A 20,650-nucleotide genomic window follows, 5' to 3' on the forward strand; every position below is an offset into this window, starting at 1 on the left:
GGTGGCTATTGCTCCACATCCCCCAACACTGAGATTCTATCTTACTCATTAGACTCACCTCCCTGAAAATGCTGACTCTCTGAACCTCCTGGGGTTTGGCTGATGAGGACCATCAAGAGAATAATGACTTAGACAATGATTTTCAGCCACAGAGCTCTTTTCCTTAAACAGAATTGTAGGTAAAGTCTAATAGATAACAGAGAAAGGAATAGAAAAGCTGTGCTTGTTAATAGGGACCAGAGTTGGGACTGGGGACTGGAGACCCTTCACCCGTTACTGTTCCTCAGGAACGTGGGTGACCAGTTGTCCTGTTTGCCTGGAACTTTCCCAGGTTTAGTATTGAGAGCCCCATGTCCTGAGAAAGCCCTCAGTCACGGGCAAACCCTGTATCAAGAGCATAATTTGAAAACCTCTTCATGAGATGATCCACAAAATACTGCGCTTCTAGGAACGATGAGGTGTATCAGCAGACCCCCCCACAACCACCTGCACCTCAGGGCATCCGTGGGTCCCCTGGGGTAGCTGGGGACTGGCTGAAAAAGGATACCTGATGGCCTCTGAAAAATCAGCATGTCTAGACCTCTCCTTGACATGAAGCTGAGACAGAGAAAGCAGAGGGTTTGGTGCTCTTAGTCTGTAGGTGGAGCCTGCACATTTTTTATTTTTGTTTTTAATTACTTTGTAAATTGAGATAATACTCATATACCATAAAATTCACCTTAAAAGTACAATTCACAAAGTTATGCAACCGTCACACTATCTAATTCCAGAACATTTTATCACCCTGAAAAGAAACCCTGTATCCAGTAGTGGTCACTCCCTATTCGACCCACTCCCCGACCTTGGCAGCCACTCATCTACTTTCTGTATTTATACATTTCATATATTCTGAATATTTCATAAAAATGGAATCATAAACTATATGGCCTTTTGTGCCTGGCTTCTGTCTCTTAAGGTAATGTTTTCAAGGTTCATCCATGTTGTAGCATGTATCAGTACTTCATTTCTTTTTATGACTGAATAATATTCCATTGTTTGAATATGCTGCATTTTGTTGATCTATTCATCAGTTGATGGACATTGGGTTGTTCCCTCTTTTTATCTGCTGTGAATAGTGCTGCTGTGAATATCCATATAAAAGTTTTTCTATGGACTATTCTCTTAGGTTTATACCTAGGAGTGGAATTTCTGGGTCATAGGGTAAGTTTCTATTTAACTTTTTGAGAAACTGACCAACTGTTCTTGGAGCCTAAGCTTTTGGAACTCTTCTGTTCCTCCTTTAATGAGATCAAAGGATAACGTAGAGATGTTTAGTTAGTTATTTTGAATGAGTATTTTCTCACAAATGAGGGGGCTAGTAGATGGAGTCTAGAAGCAAGGTAAAAGCAAGATATAGCATGACATTATTTTATTGTAGATTTTTATGTCATGTCTGTACTAGATTTGATCTCTCTGAGGGTAGGAGCTAGGTTCTGTTTATCTCTGTATTTCCTAAAGACCCCAGGCATTCACGAAATATTTTCTGGATCAAAGCACTCAGGCATGGTTCCTGTCCTCTGGAGATTTGTCCCCTGCAGTTGTCTGTGGCTGCTTCAGAAGACCCAGATAGTTTAGCTGTGAGCACAAGGGGCACTGCAGAGAGTTGACTGAGTCCTTGCATCAGCACCTCTGCTTTGTTTAGGCTGGGCTACCCCGTCTCTCTCATTAGGACTTTTAACCCCTAATGTTTGTGCTGATCTGAGATTTACCAGCATCTTTTCTTCCTGCATTATCTCATAACCATCCCTGTTCCTTAGGAAAAAGGAAAGATACCACTTGTTCTGACCCAGCTGTGTGACCTTGCACAAGTCCCTGGCCTCAGCCTCTCATCTGCAGAGTGGAGGGGACTGGAACTCAGCCAGGACTGGCTTGCCTCACTGTGGCCTGGCATTGCCCACTGTGGGTTTCTGAAGCCAATGGGCTTGGGTTCGAGTCTTGACTCTTCACTTACTAGCAGTATAGCCTGGAACAAAGCACTTAAACTCTTTGAGCCTGATCTGTATTTTTTTGTGTGTTAACATGTGACTGTTTAATACCTGCCTGCAGTGTTTAGTTCTGCCTGGAGCACTGACCATCAGTAAGTGGTGGCTGCTATGACCACGCCTACTAACGCCCCCATTATTGAAAGCTTTTTGAGTGCCGGTTGGTTGCAGAGCCAGTCCCTTGATTCTGAAGGGCTCCAGTTCTGTTAAGCTCGGGGATGGGTGCCTGCTTCCTCCGCTGCCCCATCCCTTTCCTAGCAGAGGTCCTAGACCTGCTTCCAGCTCGTTCTGACTAGCACTGCATCTTAATGGTTTTGGCTGGCAGAGCAAGGCCCTGATATTGTTTCCTGAGTTGGAGGTGGTTTGCTCCCTCCTTTTCTACTTCACTTGCCATGGGAACGGCTGCCTGGTGCCTGGGAATTCCCTAGTGTGCTTTTAAGACATGAATGTGCTGCTGGTTGTCAGCTGGCTCCAGGCCACCGATCAGGTTGGAAAGCCCTGCCTCTGAGATCTGCTGCCTGGGAATGAAGCCCAGCAGCAGAAACTCTGATTTCCCCTCCTGCTCCAAACCCCAGGGGATCCTTGATGCAGACTCAGTCACCGTTTCAGAGCTTCCTTTATGCCATGTGTTTTCTAGGCACTGCCACCCCAGGGCACTGGAGCTTGCCCTCTCTGGGTGATGGTTCACCCAAAGCACACTGGACACCCTGCAGGGTTCAGGGGCTCACTGGTGTTTCCATTTGATGAATCTTTATCTCACTTGCTTTACACGTGCACTGTGCTGGGCAGTGGGGACACGGTGGAGGCTCAGATGACGCTCACTGTCCCCAACTTTGTATGGAATTGTGTGCAGGGGATAAAGGCAGTCACTAATAAATTTCATATCTGGAGTTTGGTGTGCATTTGAGCAGAGGGACAACATCACACTTGGTAGATCAGGACCAGAGCAGCTCCCTAAACCAGTGAGCACACTTCACTGAGCACATCAATGACCTGGAGATCTTGTTAGAATGTGGGTTGAGGTCCAGTGGGTCTGGGTGGGCATGAGAGCCCACATTTATAATAAGCTCCCTGGCAATGCTGTGCTGCAGGCCCGGGACCACACTTTGAGTAATGAGGTTCTAAACCGGAAGTTCTCAGCCCTGACTGCACGTTAGAACCACCTGGGGGAGCTTCTGAAAAATACCAAGACTGTGGACCCTACCCCAGACCCTATTAAATCAGAATCTGGGTCCTGACAAAAGCTCGTACACAAATGTCCACAGCAGAATTATTCTTAGTACCTAAAAGGTGGAAACATCCCAAATGCCCGACTAATGAATGGATAAAAGAAAGTGGCATATCCGTATAATAGGATATTATTCCACCATAAAAATACGTGAAGTGCTGATACACACCACAACAAAGATGGACCTTGAAAACATTACGCTAAGCGAAAGAAGCCAGCCACATAATATCACATCTTGTATGATTTCATTTATTTGAAACGTCCAGAATATGCAAATATTTAGAGATGGAAAGTAGATTAGTAGTTGTCTGGGATTAGGAGTGGGGAAGATAAGGAGGGGAAATAGAGACTGATTGCCAATAGGTATGGGGGTTCTTTTGGAGTGATGAAAATGTTTTCTGATGATTTTTTTTACTTTATGAAGCATACTGAAAACTACTGAAGTGTACAATCTAAGAGGGTGAATTTTTTTTTTAAAAGATTGGCACCTGAGCTATAACATCTGTTGCCAATCTTCCTTTTTTTTTCCTCCCCAAAGCCCCCCAGTACATAGTTGTAAATTCTAGTTGCAGGTCCTTCTGGCTCTGCTCTGTGGGATGCCGCCTCAGCATGGCTTGATGAGCAGTGTTAGGTCCATGCCCAGGATCCCAACTGGTGAAACCATGGGCCGTCGAAGCAGAGCATACAAACTTAACCACTCAGCCATGGGGCCGACCCCCTGAATTTTTTGGTATATGAATTATATCTCAATAAAGCTATTGTTTTAACAGTCAGAATCTGGGATGGGGGTCGAGATATTGGTAGTAATGAAAGTTTCCCCAGTGGTGCTAATGTGCAGCCGAGGGTTGAAATGCTCTAATCCAGTGATTCTCAGAGTAGGGTCCCTGGACCTATATCAGTATCTCCTGGGAGCTTGTTAGAAGTGCAGATTCTTAGGCTCTGCCCCAGACTACTGAATCAGAGACTTGTATTTTAAAAAGCCTGCTGAGTGATTCTGATGCTCTCTGAAGTCTGAGGACCTGCATGGCTAAAGCTTTATTTTCAAAATACAGACAAACCTCGGTTTGCAACCTGCTTCCTCCAGCTTCTATCATGTGACCATAGTTAAGTGACTTAACCCTTCTGTGCCTCAGTTTCCTCATGTCAAAATGTGGATTGTGGGGCCAGTCTGGTGGCATAGTAGTTAAGTTCTTGCACTTCACTTTGATAGCCGGGGGTTCGCAGGTTCAGATCCCAGGCATGGACCTACATACCACTCATCAAACCATGCTGTGGCGACATCACACATATAAAACAGAGGAAGATTGGCACAGATGTTAGCTCAGGGCCAATCTTCCTCACCAAAAAAAGAAAAAAATAAGTGGATTGCTTCTTCCTGTGAAAGAGCTGTGAAGATAAAATGAATTTGCATATTGAAGGTGCTTCCAATGGTTTATGGCCCATAGTAAGTGCTCAGTAATAATGTAGGTTGTTGCTATGATTACTCCAGAAGCTCTAAACTGTGATTTCAATGGGAAATTGTATTGTTAATTCTATAAGTGGCCCATTGGAGCAGCACCCATTGTCTCCCCAGCACCTCCATCCCTAGCCCCTATAGTGGCAGGTGCCAGAGGAGAAGTTAGAGGCAGGGGTGAGTGGGACGCGTGCCTACAGAGCTCTGCTGTGTGTGCATCATGTGATACTGACACTCAGCAAATGCTTTGCTTGTTCCAGACCCTGTCGGCATACATGGCACATCTCACATGTGTTACCCCATTTAAAGTACAGCTTTGTGTCAGAACTGGGCAGCAGAGCTCTCTGGTGCGGTGGGAAGGGGTCTTTGGGTTCCGTGGCTGCCCCGGCAGTTCTGGAGTGAGGAGTGGTGGAGAGCTGTGACAGCAGAAAGGTGAGTCGTGACCAGGCCACGATTTGAATACACAGTTGTTCCCGAGTCAGGTGTTGGTAAATTGGGGACTGCCTGGATTTCTCTGTGAGGTCACACACATTTGAGAATAGCCAACACTTTGGTGCTGGGATTCTGATGGGGAGGTGGGAGTGGGGAGGGGGCGGGCGGGGAAGCACCTGGCGGAGGGAGAATTGCTATTTTAACTAGGTTGTCTGCAGTGGGAAGGAGACTTTGCTCTGGGCTCACTGATGTGAGAGCCCAGGAAATGCAGCGCTGGGACGCGTCAGCTGGAATTAGGGCGTGAAGGCCTCTTACTGGCTTTCAGAATGTTTGACAGGGTCCCCGGAATCTCCCTGACTGAGAGGATCGGCTTTAGTAGCTGAGCAGTGAGAAGGCACTGGAGAGGCTTGGAGAGTGATCAGAGGGAGGGAGGGCAGGCAAGTGTTACATAATGAGCAGGCACGTGCCAGGTGCTTTCACATCATTTAATCTCACTAGCCCTCCTCAGAACACTAGGAATTAGGGACTAGTATACCCTCCCCCTTTAAAAAATTCACGGAGAAATCGAGGCTTGTGCAAGGTCACAGGATCAAAAGCAGATAGGAATCCCGGGCCTCTGCTCCTTTAAGGAAAATGTCACCTCTCAAGTCTTCAGGGAGAATACAGGGACTCAGAGGTTCTCAAATGAGAGTGGGCTGCCTTGGAATGACCTTGGGGTGTTTGATAAAAATAGCAACTCCTGGGCCCTCTCCAGACCTGCTGAATGAGACTCTAGCAATGGAGCCTGAGAACTGGTGTTTTCAACCCCTACCCCGAGTGCTGCTGGTGAGCAGCTAGGTTTGGGAACAACTGGACGCAGGTCCTGCAAGCCAGCCACCTTTCTCCTTCCCCCTCTATTTCCCCTCATCCCACTGTCTGTGTCCCAGTTCCCAGTGGGTTTGTGTTGTCCAAGATCTCCTTGAACTCCCCTGTTAAAATTCCATTAAAGATCTCACCCCAAACACTATGGGGAGTCTACATGGGCATTTGGGAGGGCAGGGAATTGGCGATAAAGCTCCCGGGAGAGCATCTCTGAGCAAGTCAAATGACAGGAGTAATCACCCAGGGCAATCAGCTGCCAGAGGGAAGCCAGTGCTGTTTTCCCTGGGCTCACGCTGAGCAGACAGCTATTCGCTTTCTCTGTGAAATGTGTCTTTTGACCTGTTTTTTGTGAGGCTCTTTGAAGGTTTGGGTGGATGCAGCGCAGGCCTGAGGCCTCCCGCCAAGAGGCATTTCTGGGTGTGAGGAGAAGACAGCGGCCTCCTCTGGGGCCTGGAAGGGCAGAAGCGGGGAGGCTGCACCAGTGAAAAACAGAGCTGCCCACCTCTCCCCCCGAGAGGTTCCCTGGGACTGCTGCGCTGGCCACACTCCTTTGAGCTTCTAGTATCTTCTATAAACTGGACACAGAGTTGAGTTTGAATTTCAAAAAGGCCAATTAAGGTTCCTAATAATCTTCTTTTTAGCAGACTACCTTGCCCCAAGGATCCTTAGAGACCTAGAACAACAACAACAAAAAATATTTAAAAAGCAGAAACTTCTTTAAAGTTCTCTCCTCCGCTTCTGCGGACTTGGGAGCAACAACCCTGCCGAAAAGATGGGCAGAGGGAGATGGTGATGGTGACAGCTCTTTTCTCAGGCTTCAGTAGGTGTGTCAGGCCCAAAGCTCTCTAGGGCTCAGGGCAGAGGGTGTCCTCACAGGACGGGGAGGGCACTGTGGGATGCTTGCTAGGGACTCTTCTCCTCTTCACCGTGACCCAGCTCTGGCCAGCAGCCGGTGCTGCCTGTCCCAGGTGTCCAGAGCCTCAGCGTGTGGATCTCTCTCTCTCTCTCTGTGTCTCTCTCTGTCTCTCTCTCTCTCTCTGTGTCTCTCTCTCTCTCCTGCTCCCGCCTGTCCTTAGGGATCCCACGTGGTCTTCTCTGAGCCCTGCCTTGCCAAGAATCCCCCTCCCCGAGCCTGCTACGCCTCCCTTGCCCATCTCACTCTCCCTGCTCCTCCTTTCTAGCCAGTGCCCCTCTGCTGACTCAGGCTGTTTGCAAAGGTGGAGGGGAGAAGGGGCTTCTTTGCAAAAGAGTGCTAGTTACTATGGCTTTCCATTGTTCTGAAGACAAAGACCAAAATCCTTAACAAGGACAGTACAAGGTCAGGTCCTGCTAAACGAGGGGGAAAAAATTGTGTGTGTGAGAGTGTGTGTGTGCACGCGTATATAATAACAATAATAGTAATACCCTGGGGAGATACACTTAAGATCTTCTTTTAGTTCCTCCAGGGCTCAGACTCAGGGCTTTTGTGCCTGCTGGGCCTTCTGCCCAGACATGACCCACTGTCCTGCCCTGGTTAACCTTCCCACCCTTGGATCTCAGCTCAGGACACCTTCCCTGGCCCCCAGACAACCTCAGTCCCCCCCCCCCCGCCCCCCCCCCATGCTCTCAGTGCATCTCTCCTTTCATAGCTTGTAATTTACATTTGTAACTTATTTGAGCAGTTTCTGAATTAATATCCATTTCCCCTCTAAGCCTTAGATGGCACGAAGGCAGAGACCCTGTGTCTTCCCTGAGCTGGGGAGAAGGGAGCAGGCATTCAGTTCACAGCTGCAGAGGGAATGAACACAGGCTTCAAGACACTCACGGGTGGGGATCACTGCCCACAGGGAAACTTCTCACCAAACCCCTGCGGTGTACACTTCCTTGCTCAGAATTCTATAGAGCACAGTTTTGTGGTGTTTTTGTAATTAAGATTTTATAACTATCAATATTTTTAAATGATCCTGAACTCTGGGAGACCATTCTTTCTAACTTGTTGGATTTAATTGCCTAAGGCTTAAAGCGATTGATTAGAGGCATCCTCAGCGGCCAGAGTAATTTAGTGCCCTGTGTGCGGCCTCCGGGCAGCCCATGTCCTAGATTGTTTTTCAAAGTGTTGTTTTGTGCGTATTTATGGGCAGGGCTCAGACGTGCTGAATCAGTGCTTGGCTGGCTTCTCATTCCACGTGTGTCTTAGTCATCTACCAGGGCGGGTTCTTCGAAAGGGCACTGGGTCACGGTGACTTAGCCAGGGAATACTCAGAAGCCAGCAGCCATTCCCATGGTGACATGGGCCCCTCGTGCCCTCTCTTGGGTAATACACTGCAGTTGGGTCTTTTGTGAGCTAGTGATTGACCTGGGTCACTGGGAAGCTGTCTCCTGCTGCAGTGTTGCTCAAGGCACAGCCAAGAAAGTGGCCCCCCTGCAGGAAACTGAATGATACCATGTGACACAGTCAGTCCTCTCCATATCCTTCAGATAGAAATGGGAAAGAATCCCTTCTGATCACCAGTATTGCCTGGTCCTGTTTGCAGGTCGTGACCTGGTAATGGATTATGAGACCAAACATGTGGGTCATCACCAGCATTTAAAAGAATGAAAAGAGATAGCATAGAAGAGACCAGATTGCAGTACACATGGTGAAAATAACTATGCTTTTGTGGAACTGTTCTTTCAGGATTGTGTGTGCGTGTGGCAGGGTCATATAATACAATGTATTTCTTTCTTTCAGTCAAAAATACCTGATTACCATGCCCTATAGCTTGTCCCACTTGGACTTTCCAATGTCACTACCACCCCGCTCTGCTTTTTCTTAAAGGTATGCAAAATCCAGTCAGATCAAGACTGTGTCAAGCAGCAAGATATTTTTTAAAGGAAGTAGATTTCGATATAGGTGGGTACCCATGGTTCCATGTTGATGGCAGGGTTGGGGTAGAGGCAGCCATTTACATTTAAATATTTTGCTTATAAATCAGTGCACGTTGGCTTGTGGGCTGTTTTGGTCCTCCCTTTCCAATTCATTCATCTCTTATGCTCACGGGCACCCTTAAACTCTGTAGTAAGTTCCCCTTGTGGAGAAAGAGAAGGTGGGGATTCCCAGTGCTGGGTCAGACCACTGTGAAGTTAGAAAACAAAGATACATGTGCACAGCCCTCACCTTCTACTCTGAGTGTCCTTGAACAGATGTTGTGTTTCTGTCTTTTGCAGCGGTAAAGTTGCCAAAGAGGTGGTGGAGGCAAGCTCCAAAATCCAGAGGGACCCTCCGGAGGTGCACAGGTGAGTGGGGTGCTCCCAAGGCTCCAGGAAGCTTCTGGGATGGACAAAGGGATTTAAAGGCTGGCTTTGCCAAAAAATCCTCTATAATGGGAGAGGGTGTAAGGGCACCAGCTCTCTACTGTTTTGGGCTCCGACTGCAGGCATGACACTCTCACTGTTCTGGAAATCTCCCTCAGACAGATTTGGCCTGGCCGTGGCGTGAGTGCGACTGGGCTCCATTTTGAGTTACTTGCCCTGTGGGAAGTCATCGGCCCAATTCGGCCTGGAATGTCACATGAACAAGCAGGACGTGGGTGAGGCACGGCTGTGTCATCTCCTGGCTGAGTCTTTCATCATGTCCTCTTAGAGCCTCTTGGTTCCTGCTTCTGTTCATCAGATATGGCCAGCTCCCATTAGCCCGACTCCTTCTAGGCTGTTTCACACAAAGGGACATGGGTGCTCATGTCTCATTGGACTCTTTACTCCCAAAAGTCAATCAGAGGAATGAGGAACTTAGTCATTAGTGGTTCAGGGGTACGCATCTTCATTAACATGGCATTATATGTAAGTCTTAGGAATTAAATATTCTCTTGGTCATATTGGACTTCATACCACTACAAGTTACACAAATCATTGTACACCCTAAACCCCAAACACGCTAACTGTCTGAAGCTGAACATTCTCATCATGACGCTTTCCCTCTTGAAGGTAAGATGATCATAAGCCATATGCTTCAGGAAGTTCTTGCACACTGATTGGCACCTGTCCTTCCTTCCCTGTCTTCGGACTTAGAGGAGTCTCCTTTATGCTCAGGTTCGCCTGGTCCCCTCTAGTTCCTGGGTGACCCAGTGAGCCGGGTTGTTGGGCACTGCCTGGCATATAGTAGAAGGTCAGTACATATTTGTTGAACGAATACATGAACTAGGAGTGTGGATGACAGCAGCACTTCTGCTATTTTCTGGGACCTGAGATCTGTCCACGGTGCTGCCCAGGGACCTCGACCTCCCAAGAGGCAGCACTGTAGTCAGAGCCGTGGTGACGGGGGCCACTCTCAGGAGCAATTTCTCATTCCTTCCCAGTAGCCAGTCGCATGGTAGGGAATTGTTTCATTTTCAAATTATTTTGACTTCTCTGATGTGGCTGTCAAAAGTGAGAGTATAATATATAGTATATATATTTCTCTGGCAGTGTTCAGAGATGGCCACTAGTCTAGAATGGTGAGGATAAAGCTTCAATCAGCTCTCTTTGCTCACACTCGAGATTCTACTCGTCAAAGAATGACAAGTTCATGGACTCCTACCTCTACTGATGTGCGTATTTAGAGACAGATGCAGACAGACTGAGAACACTGTCTTGAGATTTTTCTGTTTTTCAAAAACAAAAGCAGCTAACTCTCATGGTGGCTCACTGGTCTTTGCTGGATGAGAATCACCTGCACACCCCCGAGGCCTGGTGAGCCCTGGGCTGGCTGTGTGAGCCGCCTGGGCATAGCGGCCACCACCTGGGGACCCCCAGAGGCAGAATTTGTACCTGAAATGAGCACCTGTCTGAGGAGTCATGAATGGATTCTAATCTTGGCTATGTTGCTTAGTGCTGTGTGGCCTTGGCTTAGTCACTTAACTTCTCAGATCATCAGTTTGTTCATCTATAAAATGACATTCATGTTTCTTTGCCGGACTTCTAAGTTTTGTTATGGGGATTCAAATAAAGTTCTTTAAAAATATAAAGTGCCATACAAATGTGAGGTGGAGATATTATTATCGTCTCTCATCCACAAATGAGGAGCTAATGTCTGACAGACATGTTCACAGTAAAGTCTCTTCTGATGGAGATTTGCCAACAGGCCAGCAGCAGCTCCTTTCCCTCCGAGGAGTGGTGCAGGGCTCCATGAGCCTCATTTTAGTTGCTTTATTTTATGCCACCATTTTTGAAGCCAATCTTAGAATATATTTGCAGTTCCCAAAGGAAACCTTTCTACGTCAGTAGAATTCTTAATGACAGTTTCATTTGGAAACCATTATCTGCCAGATTATGCACATGTGAGCGGGCTGCAAAGCAGGTCAGGCATTTTTGCAGAGTCAGCTGATGGGTGCATGGGAGGAACACAGCACAGACCCTCACCAGGCCTGGGGAGACCGAAGCTATGGAAGCCATTACCACAGGAACTCAGGTGGAAGGGCGGAGTGGGAGCCCACTGGAATGTCGGCACATCCTTTAGAATGTGCATCTTTTAAGGATATGACACAGAGGGAGTGCATGCAGCCACAGACAACACGGCATTAGGGGTAGTGAACGGAGTCCCTCTGGGGTACAGCAGGATAAATCATGCAGAAAAGTAGTGTGGAGTGCAGCAGAGGCCCTGGGCTGGGAATCAGATGATCCAGCTTTGAGTCCTGAGTCTGCTTTTATAAGTGTCTTTAGTCAAGTTCCATAACCTCACTGAGTCAGTTTCCTCATCTGTAAATACAGTATTTTTCTTACCTATCTTATAAGCACATTGAGAAAAACAAATGAGGTAAAGTGTATACAAATCACTTTGTAAACTAGAAAACAGCCTTCTGAACCCTGATATCATTATTATTGTTATTATTATTATTATTTGAGGAAGATAAGCCCTGAGCTAACATCTGCTGCCAATCCCCCTCTTTTTGCTGAGGAAGACCGGCCCTGAGCTAACGTCTGTGCCCATCTTCCTCTACTTTATATGTGGATGCCTGCCACAGCATGGCTGGACTAGCAGTTTGTAGGTCTGCACCCAGGATCTGAACCAGTGAACCCTGGGCCACTGAAGTGGAACATGCAAACTTAACCACTGTGCCACCGGGGTGCTCTTACTTTAAATGAAGCTTGCATCAGTTTGCACCTTCACAAAAGATACAAGGAGAGAGGTCAAAAATGGTAATCTGTGGTCTAAAGGAGTCAGTAGGGAAGGTGGGAGACTTGCATTTTGATTCTCCTTCTGCTGCTTCTCTCTGCCTCAAGCTGTCCTGGTGTCCAGCACCAAGTCCAGAGCGCTGGAGTCCTTGTGCTCCAGGAAAACCCCTAGTTGTACCACCTTTGAGTTTATCTGAGTCTTGTACTTCCCAGGGAAGTAATGTTCATCTCTGAATCAAAGAATTGAAGAGTCTTGGGGTTGCAATCGACTGTAGGGGTCATCTGGCCTAACCCTAGGCAGACCTTATAACCCCCTGCCCCCGGCCATTGACCTCTGCTACAGCACAGCAGCAAGAGCTCATGAGCGTAGGGGCTGAGTCAGCATCTTCCTGACCATCCAGTGCCAAGCAGGCTCACACATGTGAGGTCACTCCTGGTGAGCTCAGCCTGCTCCAGCACTGGCAACTGCCCAGACATTGCAGTGTGGTGGGGGCGGGCTGTGGGCTGCTTGATATCTCCAACTGAAGAGTGTTGGGAGGAGGGCTGATGGGGCTAAAGACCCTCCGTAAAGGCTCACTGTGGGCCCCTCCTTGCTGCAGCATATGCAGTGATTTCTGGGGGCTAGGACTGCTGCCAGCTCAGTGGGCATGGATTCAGTGGGGCAGAGCAATTCTGAGTTGGTTTGTGCAAGAAGGGAAAATGGGCTTTTCCGAGGTCAGAAAGCTACATGGTCCACACAAACATGGCAACACGCTATGCTTTGCAGAGCTGGCACCACAGTCATGAAGGCCACAGGGCCAAAAGAAATCCCATGAAAGCTCAAAAAGTGGGAACTCTTCACAATCAAAGAAGGAACTGCTTGTGGTAAATTTTAATCTCCCCTCCTATTCCTTCCTTCCTTCCTCCCACAAGGGATCCCCATCTCCATTTCTTTCCCCATAAACCCCCCAAGCTTGCTAGGACTCACAGCAGACATCACCTCCCCTGGGAACTCATTCTTGGTTCTCCCCTCACTCATGGCAGGATCATAGCCCCTCCTTAGTGCTCCCGTGGGGTCCTCGGCCATCAGTCTCCTCTATGAGATGCATGCTTTTCTAGCTGTGGCTGCAGCACATTAATGAATTATGAAGTGAAAATGGGGGTCAAGACCAGCCTTAAAAAAAAAACTGAAATAGAATGAAAAGAACAAATACAGTAATTCATATGAAATATCACTTTTGTTGGGTGTCTTCCTGCATGTGTGCATGTGTGTGTGTGTATATGAATAGCCAATATAAAATGTATTTGTTAATGTGAGTCTCAGCCAAAAAAGTTTGGAAATCGTGGTTCTAGAGAGCGAGTTACTTAAGGTGGGGACCACAGTTCCCCAGAACAAGGCAGACCGTTCAATACAAACTTATCAGCTGCATAAGTGGTCAGAGAATGAAATAGTAAAGAAAAGTACTCTACAGTTAAGCTAATCCTTATAAATTTCCCTTCCAGCCAGTGCCAACTGTTGGTCATTTTAATTCCAGATGTTAACAGGCATCCTGATCTTCCCCAGCCCACTCCCATGCCCAACAGAAACTCCCGGGCTATAAGACAGTCTCATCAACCAACCTAGGGAACTTCTGGGCCAGTCTGAAATGGCAAATTATGTCAAGCCAGGATATATTCAGTTTACTTCAGTTTCCATCCTAAACACCCCTTAAAAAGATGCCAAATGAGGTACTGTAAGGCGCTCGAGGATTCATAGGTCAGTGTCTGCCCTTAAGGTACTTCTCAAGGTGGGACTCATTAGTGTACCAGTAATTACAGAGAGACAGAAGTGACAAACGTGGTGAGTCATGTGAGAAGAGAGAGAGAAGGGAAACTTGTGTGAGAAGAGAGAGAGAGAGAGAGAGAGTGTGTGTGTGTGTGTGTGTGTGTGTGGTGAGTGCAATCCACGAGGGCTTCAAGGGGAAGGAAACATTTGACACCATCTTTGAAGGATGGGTTGGTTTGATTTTGACAGGAAACATGGGGAGGGGAAGGGTGCTCAGAACCCACCACCTGCCTGTGCCCCACCTCCCTGTCTGTCAGGGAAGACAGCCGATAGTCTTGACAGGACACCCGCACAACTTCCTTGCCATCTGCTGCCCTTCGCAGCCACTGACACACGTGCATGCTCCTTTCCAACGGAGAAAGCAGAGCTGGGTTCCATGGCTGGTTGGCGAGTGGGGTGTGAATTTGAATTGGAATGTTAAACATTGATATTAAATGTTGGACATCCAGCAATACCAAGACAGCTCGTAGCTGTAGAACATCTGTGCTGTCTGTCTGGCAGCAGGTTTTTTTGTTGTTTTCTTGGTGGTGTTTAAATTACTTTGAGCCGTGCTCCTCATTCACTTTTCTGGTTACCTAGTTCAGTGATACCTGCCTCCCATGTATTTTTCCAATGCCTGTGTTGTCACCTAGCATGCCCACATCTGATGACATTGGGGAAATACCTTTTCTTTCACTATATTGCATAAGAACACATGGACATTTTATCAGGACCTTAAGGATAAAAAGGGCTGTGTTGAGTGTTATATCATCTTTACCACTGGCCTAATCCACTGTGTGTCTAGAAGCAATTCTCAGCTTGGGTAGCCATCTGAGATGGAGAGGCCGGCATTCACAATGGAAACCAACTTCATCTGGCTTGTGTCTGTTTTCAGAACCAACATTACTCAGAGCCGCAGTTCTCACTCCTTGAACAAACAGCTCATCATTAACATGGAGCCCCTGCAGCCCTTGCTGCCGTGTCCCAGTGAGCAGGAGGAGGAACTTCCGTTGGGTGAGGGTAAGTCCACTTCCTTCTAGAGGCCAGCATTGCAGGCTTACCCCAGAGGAACAAGCGAGGCACTAATCCTGGGTACCTTGGGTAATGGTCGAGGTGGAGGACAAAGAGAGTCATGAACTGTGTTTTTAGTAAATGAGCTGTTTTTGCAGCCAGAAGACTGCATTATATTGAGAGTTCTATCAGTTTCTCCTAGAGAGTCACTGGTACAAAGTATTCCTAAAATTACATGTAAAGCAGTAATGGTGTTAGACCTGCACTGTCCAATATGGTAGGCACTAGCCAAGTGTGGGCTATTTAAAATGAAGTTTAAATTAGCTAAAATTAAAAATTCAGTTCCTCAGCCACATTAGCTAGATTTCCAATGCCCTGTAGCCACATGTAGCTAATGACTACCATCCTAGATGGTTCAGACTGAGAACATTTCCATCATCATAGAAAGTTCTATTGAATGGCAATGATTTGATAATAATCACAATTAAATTAGTGTTTAAAGAATTCTCCACCAGTATCTCTACACTGGTTTCCCTTTCTGCCTCAGTATTTCTCTATCCTCAAGTTCCTTTTCCACAGGTCCTTGTCTCACAGTTTTGATACAAGCTAAAATATATATGGTCCACTTCAACCCAAAAGTTGTTATATTTTTAAAGACCATGGTATATGTGCTTCTAGGCTGCTTCTTTTGCTTTTAAGGACTTTATTTACTTCAGGGAAGTATCTTACCATGCTGCTTGCTGCAGACACCTGGTGAGGCAAATCTCACACATTAATTTCAAAGTAAATTTTAGAAATTCACATAGGGGCTGGCCCTGTGATGTAGTGGGTAGAGTCCAGCATGCTTCACTTCAGCAGCCTGGGTTCACAGGTTTGGATCCCAGGCATGGACCTACACCATTCATCAAGCCATGCTGTGGTGGTGACCCACATACAAAGTAGAGAAGGATAGGTAATAGATGTTAGCTCAGGGCTAGTCTTCCTTAAGCAAAAAAAAAAGGAAGATTGGCAACAGATGTTAGTGCAGAGTGAATCTTCCTCACCCCCCCCCCAAAAAAAAGTCACACAGAAGTTATTGGAACCCTGAACACAAACATGACTTGCTTTTCCTTAACTTTATGTAATTTTAATTTTATTGTTTAAAATCTGGAGACTGGGTAGTTTCAAGAGGGCAGGTCACTCTGTCCCCAAAATATCACCTTCCCCTGCAGCTTCAAGTCAAGAATTCCTTCCATAGAGGAGAACTCTTCAGCCCATAATAAGAATATGGGTTGGGATGCAAATACCCTTGGGAGAGGCAGCAGCAGCTGATTCACACTGAAGTGTAAAGAATTTTAGTAAATCTTTTCCTGAAAGGAAGCTTTAATGGTTATAAGGAGAACTGGGCAACTGGATGCCAAAAATTCTATAGATGGAAGGAATATGTGCAAAAGATGATGGATGGGGTCTCAGAAGACACATTTATCCCCAGCGGGGCAACAAGATGATGGTAATGAGAACAGTCTTGTTATAATGGCCTTTACTCTCTGTCTTAACAACTAACACTATAAGTTCCAGGCTGAATTAATTTTCGTAGCCTAAAGGTCTCTGGGTCCATGTTGCTTGTTTACATTTTTCAACACCTTCTCTGTTTTTCAAGTGAGATAAGAGAAGCTTCCATTTCTAATCATGAATGATTTTCTGGGCTTCCTCCCATATGTCCAGAATATTGGTTTGAATGGAAATGACTCTTTCTGGAGGTCATAATTACCCTAAGGTTGAATGAAGGAGGAGTAGCTAATGGAGAAGAGGAGGGAGAAAGGACAACCCAAGCTTAGGATTGTGACTGTCCCTTGTCTGCAAAGATGGAAGCCAAGATAGGAATAAAGATTGGAAGACAAGTTGCCACAGGGAATATGGAAGCTAGGCCACTGTTGCCTCAGGAGCCCCCCAGGATATGAAGGGGAGCCCAGACAGCTTTCCAGTGGGTGCATCATGCCATTCAATTGGAAACTTCCATTTTGCTACATTTTCTACAAGGAAGTTCTACTGCTAAATATAACCTTGTCTTTAACATGACAACTGTGTGGACAAGAGACACATACATTATAATTAACTGCAATAAAAATAAAAATTTTCATGATATATGATAGAATGTATAAGCCACCTTTTCAATTTTCCACTTATTTTAAAGAAGGGTCTTAAATTCTTTCACCAGCAATAAAGTCAAACTGATGGGTCTAAATCTTAAAAAGCCCGAAATAGCTCTATAAATGTCTAATAAAACTTTTTTCTAGGAAATCCGTCCCCTTATGGGACATCTTTGTGGGTTCTGAAGCTTAGGAAAATCATAACCTCCAGGATATAGAATCAACTTAAAATGGAAGAAAAGTAATAATGACAGTATTGTTACATGTCCAATAAATAGAATGAACCTCCCAATCTAGAGAAAGAGAGCCAGATCATCTTAGGTACCACCCAATTCAAAGTTATGATTCCCACAGTGAACCCAGCTCTGCGTTCTTGACACCATTGTTATCTCAGTTGCTATTGCAGAGTCAAATTCTGCTCCACATGTCTTGTGTTTAGTGTCAGGCAATGGGATTTAGACATTCCATATACAGGATAAATACTTATTTTATAGAGTTTATATTTTTCTGATATATAAAGAGAAGAGAGGCAGAGAATATAGTTTTAATCAAGATGTCTCCATCTTTGTGGATGCGCTCTCTTTCTGGGTACGCACAGTGTGATGAATTTAGTTTCATCCTTGTATTTTGTTATTTTAGTACCTTTTATGCCTGAGCAAGAGTCAAATTGCAAGAGGCTAGGAATTCATCCATTCTGTAATACAACTACTAGGACAAAGACAAGGTGTACCACTAGTAGACCACACTTAGGTTGTGCAGGTTGCTGTGGCCCATAAAGATGAAGACTCTCTCTCTTCCCTGGAGGCTCACAGCCTGTTGGGGAGATGGCTGCAGGATCACAGAGGTGATGAAGAGATTCTCCCTCTGCTGATTGAATTGCATGCTCACTTTTCTGCGCGCCTCATGAGATATCAGTGCCTCCAGCTGCCTGGAGAGCACCCTGTTCCCTTTTAGTCTCATTAGAGTATCTGATATAAAATTGGGACAAAGGAATGAATGGATGCAACTGAAGGCAGAGGGAGTTGTGGGTGTTCTGGTCACCTGCATTGGTTGCTTGTGTGGCTTTGGGGAACAGGGGTCAGGGCAACAGTGAAGGGTGAGGCAGAAAGTTAGGAAAGGGCCAGATCGTGGGTCTCATGCGACTTGCTGAGCAATTTAGACTTTAACCTGAGGGCGATTGGGAGGTCCTGGAGGAGTTCAGGCATGGAAATGACCTGATTGGAACTGTTTCATATCATTTGTGTGTATAGAGGACAGTTTAGAGGCAGGTATGGCTGGAGCAAAGTTTCTCAACCTCAGCACTAATTGGCCTTTTGAGCTAGAATATTCTTTGTTGGGGGCTGGACTGTGCATTTTAGGATGTTTAGCAGTATCCCTGGCTTCTACTCAGTCGATGCCAGCAGCACCTCGCCAGCCTTGATAACCAAAAATGTCTCTAGGTATTGCTAAATGTCCCCTGGGGAACAAAATCACTCTGGTTGAGAATCACTGGGTTGGAGGCATAGAGACCACACAGGAACCATTGCAATAGCCCAGAGAATAAATAAACAGGGCTGAACTGAGGCAGAGAGAGTGGGACTGGAGGATACAGTGGATTCAAGCTAGTAAGCGGCAGAGTCGTGGAGACGGGGTCACTGATCACATGGCAGGTGAGTAGCACCTGGTCTCCTCCTATCCAAGTTTTGTCCTCGTCTCCGAGACTTTGACGAGAGTGAAAAGACTTCACCTTCTTTAAAGATGAGACTCTCGAGACACAGGAAGATTTAAGTGACGTGTCAGCATCACACAGGGAGTCAAGGGCAGAAACGATTTCGTTTAGGTGTTGGAGCCATCCAGAGAGTTGGGACTGTGCTTCCACTTCAAACGTGGAGCGGAGGACACTCGGACATCACTGGTCGCCTTTGATATCACTGTTCCCACCTCTGCATGGTGGTTCACTTTCTTGTTTGGGGGAGTTTCAAATCACACATTTTGGAACTAGAGCCATAAACAGGTCAAGGTTGGCAGCCTGAGTCCTGTTAAGTGTTGTCTGATTAGGATTTTGTTAAAATCAGGTTGAGAGAAGAAGGAAAGTCTTGACCCGAACACTTGGAAACCCCATCTCCGTGAAGATGGGGAGGTCTTGGCGCCCTATCTCACATGAGTGCCATGGTGGTGGCATCTCTGCTGCCGCCATGACTCTCTTGGGTCATGACCAGCCATTTGTCTGACAAGCTCTTTCTAGTCTTCCTAGAACTTAAAGTTTCTCAAAGACAGCTGGGCAGAGCATTCTTGCCCAGACTAGCCCAGTGGCACTCTGGGAGAACATGTGACTGCATTCACCCATATGACAGCTGGAGGATTAGCTTTGAAGTTGGCTGTATCTGAGTAGAGAAAAAACAAAGTCAGTTCCTAAGCACCACTAGGCAACGGGAAAGTTTTCCGTGTTACCCCAAAGTTGCTCGGTTACAGGATCCGAGTAGATTAGTGCTGTGGAATGGCAAACCATTTGAAAAGTGCCACTTAGAGTTTATGAAAGTTTTGGGAGAAGAAAAAATTGAGAGTGGGAATTGTTCTGGGTGAAAATGACATTTTAAGGAGTCATTAATCTGAATAAATTCACATGCAAAATGGAGTAGGACCTCCATAGTGTAGATTGCAAAATGCTTACATGTTTTATTAGTGGAGTATATTTTTCGTTATGGAAAAATGCTGGATTATGGTAGAGAAGAGGAATGAAATTAATCACATGAGACATGTGAGCTGGCAATTACTGGCGCTCAATGAAGATCATTCCTGTCTTCTAGAACAGTGGTACAGGCTGGCATAATTAAACAGGCAGGAAAGCCATGCTTTCTTCCCCTTGGTAGACAGAACTAAATAAGAGTTGAAAATGTTTGATACCCTCCTGCTAGCAAAACAAACGCACAGTGGAGACACCGGAATTTCTATAAGGGAGTGTCTTGGGGGTCACAATGTTGTTGGATTGAGTGCGGCTTGAAGCTGCATTTGCCTGTGATTGAGAAAATGGCTACTGCAAAGAATAGGCAGAAATCACGGAGGGTGATAAAACTAACTCTCCCAAGCCACCCCTTAGCAGTGTCCCTGTAAAGATGTGTGTGTGTGTTTGTGCATGCGTGTGTCATGGATGTGGCTCTGTACGGGGAGAGGGGGCCCGGGTCAGTGGCATTGTTTAAAAGGTTGTTTACAGCATCTAGCCCTAACCATAGAAGGCTTAGGGAGCATCATTGAAATTCTAGAAAATCTGTATGGGAACATATGAAAGCATTTTGAGTATTTAAAGAGAGTATTGTCCTCACCCAACAAGCATGCCGTACTCTTGACCCCATTCCACCCTGCACCCCAACACAGAACAGGTGACCTGTGGGGCCAACTGCATTTTCCATGTGCAGGTCTTTCAACATACCAGGCAGAGCCTTTCATATACTGCACAGTATATGAGGCTGTCGGTGTATCTAACAGCCCAAGCTGCTGTGGTTACACTGACTGTGAATTCTTTTTCCCCACTCTCCACCCAGGTCTCCTCCCTGCTTATCTGGGATGAAACTTCTCCTCCCTCTTTTCTCCCTTTATAGAGCTCTGTGGCCATAGCTTAGGCAGATTACCCTCTTCTCAGGGTTTCCA

General features: G+C 46.3%; 1 protein-coding gene across 23 annotated transcripts in view; it reads left to right on the plus strand.

Moving 5' to 3' along the window:
* The window catches only part of FRMD3 (FERM domain containing 3), a 285,416-nt gene that overhangs the window by 219,339 nt on the left and 45,427 nt on the right, over positions 1-20,650 (plus strand). For 21 of the 23 annotated variants that reach the window (XM_001491733.7, XM_005604935.4, XM_070248388.1 and 18 more), the window contains 3 exons: positions 8,793-8,867; positions 9,182-9,250; positions 14,782-14,906. In XM_001491733.7, the coding sequence (XP_001491783.2) occupies positions 8,793-8,867; positions 9,182-9,250; positions 14,782-14,906 (269 nt within the window). The remainder of the gene's footprint in view (positions 1-8,792; positions 8,868-9,181; positions 9,251-14,781; positions 14,907-20,650) is intronic. The other 2 variants (XM_070248389.1, XM_070248393.1) reach the window with 1 other exon arrangement.

This window comes from Equus caballus, chromosome 23, assembly GCF_041296265.1.
Source record: "Equus caballus isolate H_3958 breed thoroughbred chromosome 23, TB-T2T, whole genome shotgun sequence".
In the NCBI taxonomy this organism is placed as follows: Eukaryota; Metazoa; Chordata; class Mammalia; order Perissodactyla; family Equidae; genus Equus; species Equus caballus.